This window comes from Taudactylus pleione, unplaced genomic scaffold, assembly GCF_031769625.1.
Source record: "Taudactylus pleione unplaced genomic scaffold, aTauple2 ptg001495l, whole genome shotgun sequence".
Taxonomy (NCBI): Eukaryota; Metazoa; Chordata; class Amphibia; order Anura; family Myobatrachidae; genus Taudactylus; species Taudactylus pleione.
In genome coordinates, this window is record NW_028285893.1 from 508082 (window position 1) to 515313 (window position 7232).

Sequence of the window (7232 nt, forward strand, 5' to 3'; positions counted from 1 at the left end):
CATGCGGACTCCCTGCAGCCGCAGAGAAGCCGCCATGACCGCCATCACCTTGGTGAAAACACGTGGTGCTGTCACCAGGCCAAAAGGTAACGCCCGAAACTGGAAGTGGTCGCTGCGGATTGCAAACCTGAGGAACTGCTGATGGTGCAAAAGAATAGGGACATGCAGGTAAGCGTCCTGTATGTCCAATGACACCATGTAGTCCCCAGGTTCCAGCGCCAGAATGATGGACCGTAGGGTCTCCATCCGAAACTTCGGTACCCGCAAAGACTTGTTGAATGCTTTGAGGTTGAGAATCGGACGATACGACCCATTGGGTTTCTGTATCAAAAAAAGATTTGAATAGAAACCCTGGCCCCTCTGGGAGAATGGAACAGGCACTATAACTCCAGCCTGGAGCATAGTGTGCAATACCTTCCGCAGCTCCGTAGCCTTGTTCCGGTCTGATGGTAGACCCATGGTGAAGAATCGAGCCGGGGGTCTGTGCCAGAAGGAGAGGGCGTACCCGTCGTAGTGACCGACCAACACTGGGCGAACTGCAGCAGGCGGCCTCCCACCCTGGGATCCCCCAAAGGGGGGCCCGGACCGTCAGGCCGCAGGCTTGTCATCTGGCTTGGGGGCCGGACGTCTGGTACTCCATGCCTGCTTCTGGGGCTTGACCAATTTCCTAGGGCCAGCCTGACGAGGAAACAACTGTGGTTTGGGCCTGCCCTGGGCCCTAGATGACCGAAAGGACGATGGTCCAGAACCAGAAGGAGCAGCGGCCGACGGGAGACAAGCCGATTTGGCTGCCGCCAGCGTGGCCACAATCTTATCCAGATCCGGACCGAAGAGAACTTCTCCGGTAAACGGCAACGCTTCCAGACCCTTCTTGGAATCTGCATCCGCCTTCCAGGATCGCAGCCACAAGGTGCGACGAGCAGCTACCGCTGCTGAAGAAATTCTAGACACCAGAGTACTAATGTCTAGAGCCGCCTCGTTGATGTAGGTGGCCGAATCACGGAGATTGCCAATCAACTCCGCCTGTTCGGCCGGACAGTCAGAATCAAAAGAAGCCTCTAATGAATCCGCCCAGCGCTCCATCGCTCTGGCAACCCAGCAAATGGCCATAGCCGGCCGTGCTGCCCCCCCCGCAAGGGAATAAGCGGACTTCAGGCAGATTTCCACCTTGCGGTCCGTAGCATCCTTAAGGGAGGACATGGATGGCATCGGCAATGTGGCACTACGGACAAGACGGGTCACATGAGAATCCACCAGTGGAGGGGATTCCCACTTAGCAAAATAATTATCCGCGAACGGATAAGCCACCACCAGGCGTCGCTGCGGCTGGTATCTTTTGCCAGGCTGTTTCCACGCCTCCTCTAAATGGTCCACCAACTGACCCGAAAGAGGAAAGACTGTGGCATCGCCCTTCACGTCTTTGAAAAAGGCATACTTAGACTTAGCCACTGGGGGAACTTCGTCCTCAATCACCAAGGCTGTGCGGACCGCCCGAATAAGTACAGGAAAATATACTTTGGACTTAGCATCAGCGTCCTTAGTATGGAGAGGTTCCTGATCGTAAGGATCCAGAATCTCTCCATCATCAGACGTCCCTTCGTCATTCTCATAAGGAGCGGACAGAGACGCCACCGGCCGGTTATGAGGCCGCATCACAGACTCCCCTTGCAACACATCCGACAAGTGCTGTACAGAACTCGTCAGGGAGTTAACCCACGCTGGCTCCTGAGAAACCGGGAGCGGGGAAATAGGGAGACTGTGGGGTACCACCAATTGTCGTGGGAAACCCTGCCCCTCCGCTAACGGTACTTTACACGTGGTACACTGTAGCCGGAGGGGAAAATCACTTTCAGACATGATGGCACCACGTATGTGACCCCTCTCACCAATTATATATTAAATAGGCGAGAGACCACCCTGCAGCACCGCACCGCAAGGGCTTAGCGGAAAGAACAGGGACAGTAATAAAGCTGACAGTCTTGAGAAGAAAAGTTACAGGCAGCACCGCTAGCACAGTCACATACAATGCAAAGAAAATCAATTCCTGCACTAACAGCGCTGATCACTCAACTACACAGACACAGGGCCTGGTAGGACACAGCGCTGCATACACAGACCTGACCACAGCGGAGGAGAGGTATGCGGGGGGACCCAGACCACGATGCTTCCAATGCAGGCTTCCAGCAGCGTTCACCATGCTTCTGAAAAGATGGCCGCCGAGGAGCAGAGAGAAGGCTGGCCTGGGGGAGGAGCGCTGACACAGGGCCAGTCAGCACAGTGCAGAGAGGGCTGTGTGCAGCGGGGGAGGCGCCAGCTGTGAGACAGGGAAGGCGCGCTCCCCTGGCATGCATTTAACCCCTGGGATGCCGCAGCACTACCGCTCTGCTGTGGTCCGCTGTCCCAGGGGGTAGTGGAAGCGCAGGTTGGTCGCCTGGCTCCACGCTGCAGCCAGTCCCCTGGGAGCCCCCTGCCTGGGGACTTAGGACCATGTGATCAGCGGGGACCCACCGCGGGACCCTGCTGCTTACCTCTGTCCCCCTTGAATCCGGCCATGGTCCGGAACATCTGGGGTCACCGCTAGCTGTGACCCCAGATGCCCACCAGCATCCCCGTTTCAGTACCGGCGTTCTGGTACCGGCGGGGTGTAGGGAAGACAGCATGGACGTCAGAACTGACTGTCCATGCTGTACATCCAGATGTGCAGCCATAGCTGCATAGGAGAAAGCTTCAGGGGCTCTTCTAGCCCCCACTCCAACAGGTGCACCCGACTCCGGCCGGGCACCAAACTAAACTGAGGTGCCTTGGCTCGGGGGCGGGGTATAGGAGGGGGACCTAGTGCATCCTGGGAGGCTGAAAGCTTAACTCTTTGGTGCCCTGTGACTGACGTCACACCTATACCCCCCAAGGTATCCTGTGGATACCCTATGGACCCTGAAGTAGAAAATCTGAATGTTAACATTTTGCTGACACTCTATCCTGATAGAAAATCACCACAAAGCTCACATGGGGGAGATGTACTAAGCTCTGACAGTGATAAATTGGAGAGTGATAAACTACCAGCCAATCAGCTCCTGTCATATTACAGGCTGTGTTTGAAAAATGACAGTTAGGAGCTGAGTGGCTGGTAGTTTATCACTCTCCAATTTATCACTCTCCAGAGCTGATTACATCGGCCCCATAGTGTCATTGATGGATGATTAATAAGATTTTCCGCTATCTACCAGCTACTGCATTTCACTAACACATATTACACCAATTACTCCACAATCCAGTATAGAGAATACATTCTATGAACACACATAGTATACAGCCTGTGGTATTAGTATGTAAATGTGCATTGACTTCATTTTATTGCATGAATGACCCATAAATCATATTCCCCTCCCTACCATATCACCAGTCATAGGGCCTGATTCAGAGCCGTTCGCAGTTTGCGGACGTTCATTCAGGAAAAGGGGGTGGCTATTCAAATGAACCGTTCGCGCTTTGCGGTCTGTTGACGCCTCCATGTCTGAACGAGCGAACAAAACCTGCGGCCACTATTTTGTAAAAAACGCCCCCTGGCCGCTCGCATCATACGTCATGTCCGCTATTTAATAGATTAATCGAGTACATCGAACAGCGTCTGAACTGCTCGCTATTCTTGTGGCTGGTTTTTCCTACCACTATATTGCGAGCAGTTTTGACTATAAAACAACCAGGTGACGTGGTCAATGACGCTGCTGTTTTAATTATGCACACCCATAAAACGCCCGTTTTGACCTTTAAGCACACCTGCGTTCGGATCTCCACTCCCCGTTTTCAAGCACCTTCCCCTGTTACCACCCACATACGCCTCATCCTGTCACTCAAAGTAGCAGGCACTCGCTATATGGCGAACAAACGATTTCTGGCCGCACTGACTGGTTCGCGCATGCGTATTAAAAACCTTACACATGCGCAGATGTGCAAACATCGATCCGAACGAGCGAACGGCCGCTTACGAGCGGCTCTGAATCAGGCCCATAATCTCCTCCCTCCTATGCCACCAATCACATTCCCCTCCCTGCGATGCCACCAATCCTATTCCCCTCCCTGCCATGTCACCAGTCCTATTCCCCTCCCTGCCATGTCACCAGTCCTATTCCCCTCCCTGCCATGTCACCAGTCCTATTCCCCTCCCTGCCATGTCACCAGACTCTTAGTGAATATCCTATGATTATTTCTTTAAGATCCTGACTCCCCCAGATATCTCTATACAACCTTGCCATACACATAATGCAGCATAAAGGGGCTCAGTGAAGGCGGCAGTGTAAGTGTGTAATAGTTTGATGGGGTCACACAGAGAATAAAAGGACAGCTGTCCTGCCTCATAATCCAGACATATCCGCACTCTGTTACAGGGGATATTTTCAGATAAATGAATCACTTTGCTGTCATGTATCACTGAGTACTGATTCTTTCTCCTATCCAAACCCCAGGACTTGTTATTACTTCCAATGACTGACTGACGTCCTCTCCTGCCTATACTGGGATAACACATCCCCACCCTCCAGCTCTGTGACTTACTGACATCTACATCCCAGTAATGTTGCCCTGAGGAGAATTCCCTGGTACTTATTACCTGATTAATCTGAAACCTCTCTGGTGTTTCTGGATGTTTCTGCTTTTTATATGACCAGGATGCAGTTTTCATATCATCTGATATCTGTATATAATCACCAGCTGTGGTTACATCCAGGGATATGTCTGCAGGTTCCTGCACATAGACCCCTGTATCATATCTCACACCTGACCCAATTATAACAGATCTGTCAGAATTTGTGGACTTCAGAGGTTTGCCTGAAAGTTTGTGTTTCTGGGCGATTCGGGGCATAGTTTGGGCAGATTGAGGCTGAGTCTGGGTGAATTTAAGACAGGGCTTATTTTGTTCTGAATTCTTGGGGGTAACTGTTTGGTATGTATTATATATACCTGTTATTATATCTGATAATTTGTTTAGTTCTGAGATGAGACCCACATCCAAATCTCCTACACCATGGACCTGGTTATCATGTCTCTCTGTGACCTCAGTATCACTCAAATCACCTATGTCTGGTTGCTGTAAGACAGTCACTGGATCAAACAAGTTACACAGCTGCTCAATGTGACGCATCTTCCTGGACAGCTCGTCCTTCTTTATTTCCAGCTGCTGGATCAGATCAGAGACTGAGAGTGAAACGCGCTGTTCCTGCCTGGAGATCTCACTATGGGCTTTCTTCTCCAGGTCTTCCAGCTGTTTCCTGATGTCTCTAAACAGGTCAGTGACTGTCTCTGATACACGAACTGCTTTTCTCTGATCTCTCCTGCGCTTCTGCAGACTCTGGACTCTTTTCTCAGCCTCTTTTCTCTTTGTGGTCAGTTTCTGCAGAACATCTCTCAGCTTCTCCTTCTTCTTCTCAGAAGCCGCATCCAGTGTCTGCACCTGGTGTCCTCTATGCTCTCTGGCCACAATGCAGGACACACAGATACAGGCAGAGTCCTTAGTGCAGTAATAGTCCAAATTCTTCTTATGGATGGAGCATTTCCTTTTTCCTAGGGAAGTGGCGGGATCAGATAAGACGTGTTCTTCTGATTTGCTGTGTACTCTCAGGTGATTATCACACAGATGAGCCTCACAAGACAGACAGGATTTAGTAGCAGGTACAGGAGAGTCCAAACAGTAAGTGCAGCAGATCCCAGTCTCCTTCTGATTTGTCTGAGTAGACAGGAATCTCCCCACTATGTTACACAGAGTTGTGCTCCATGTCAGTATAGGACGCTCCAGATACTCAGCTCTGCAGTCAGGACAGGTATAAGCTTCTGACCATATCTTCTGTGTATCCAGCACAAGACCAATACATACATGGCAGAAGTTGTGGCCACATGTCAGGGTTACAGGATCTGTATAAATGCTCAGGCAGAGGGAACAGACCAGCTCCTGTCTCAGATCAGCAGATGCCATCGCTGGCAGCAGGAGAGAGAAATGGAAGTGAAAGTCTCTGACACTCAGATACCAGCATGTGTGTTGCACAATTTCCCCACAGGGCAAGGCTGAGCTGTCACTCAGATTATATCTATAGGACATACCTAGTACATAAAGGAACATCATGCAGAATCATGTACTTATTGTTAGAAGCTGTAAAAGTTTTTTTAATGAGTTAAAAATTTGTAATTTTGCACAGTTTGCAGACATTATCAATCACTACACATCGAATATGATTGATTTCCAGAGGCTGATAACCCAAACTGCTTCTGATGTGTGCGCAATTTACAGCAATCCACCTGCTTACAGACATAAACTCAATAGTCTAACTATACAGGAACAGCGCTAGTAGTCTCTATATACTGTATAGCAATGAGTAGATTTCAACATAAACAAATAAATATATATATATATATATATATATATATATATGGAAAATGGGGTGGAAAGGTGCAAGTGCCAAATAGTGTATTAAATTAAAACAAAATAGTGTAATTGTGCTCAAATAGATATGTGCGTACCAGAAATAAATTCTTTATAGCTTATCTGAGTGGTCTTGTCAGCCGGTTATAGCTTTATCCGGGTATCTGGTGCCACACAATGGACCTTCAATGAAAGAGGCTCGTAATAGAGCCAGATGGGGGAGAGCAAATATAGTGTAGTAAGTCTAGTACACAGTGCGTGATTAATAATTATTGTGCGTACCAGTTAAAATCTTGCATTGAGATAGAGAGATAAATTCTTTCCTCGTCTGTCCTCCTGTGTTCCTCTCACAACAAGGTTTTTCATATATTTGGATGGTGGTCTTGTAAATCAAAAAAGGACCCATCTTCAGTAGTATATTTAAAACAGGGGGCTTTATTAGAGGGGAATATACAAGGGATACAAATAGAAAAAGTTTTGCTTATCTGCAATGGTAGTAGTCAGAGGTCATATAGGTAAGCCTGGCACTGCCAGCCTTACCTATATGACCTCTGACTACTACCATTGCAGATAAGCAAAACTTTTTTATCTCCTATTTAACCTAAAGGAACAGCAAGTGCCTCCAAAACTGTTTAATGTTACCTGCAACCTGGTGTTGTTACATAATAAGTAATATTCTCCAAACCAGTATACTTAAGAATTTGTTATTTTATTAATTAATTAAATAATTAGATCAAGCCCTTTTAACTGGGACATATTCTCCCAGGGTTATAATGCAGGAATAACAACAATTGACATTGTCACACAATACTTATACATTATTACA

The 7232-nt window shown here is 48.5% G+C and overlaps 1 protein-coding gene across 1 annotated transcript; it reads right to left on the minus strand.

Moving 5' to 3' along the window:
* Positions 1–4198: 4198 nt before the first annotated feature.
* Positions 4199–5962, minus strand: LOC148442479 (E3 ubiquitin/ISG15 ligase TRIM25-like). Its single transcript, XM_088463899.1, has one exon. The coding sequence runs from the start codon at positions 5960–5962 to the stop codon at positions 4199–4201; it is 1764 nt and encodes a 587-aa protein (XP_088320025.1).
* Positions 5963–7232: the final 1270 nt, after the last annotated feature.

Coding starts and splice junctions, on each gene's coding strand:
- LOC148442479 (XM_088463899.1), bottom strand. CDS start 5,962: ATGGCATCTGCTGATCTGAGACAGGAGCTGGTCTGTTCCCTCTGCCTG.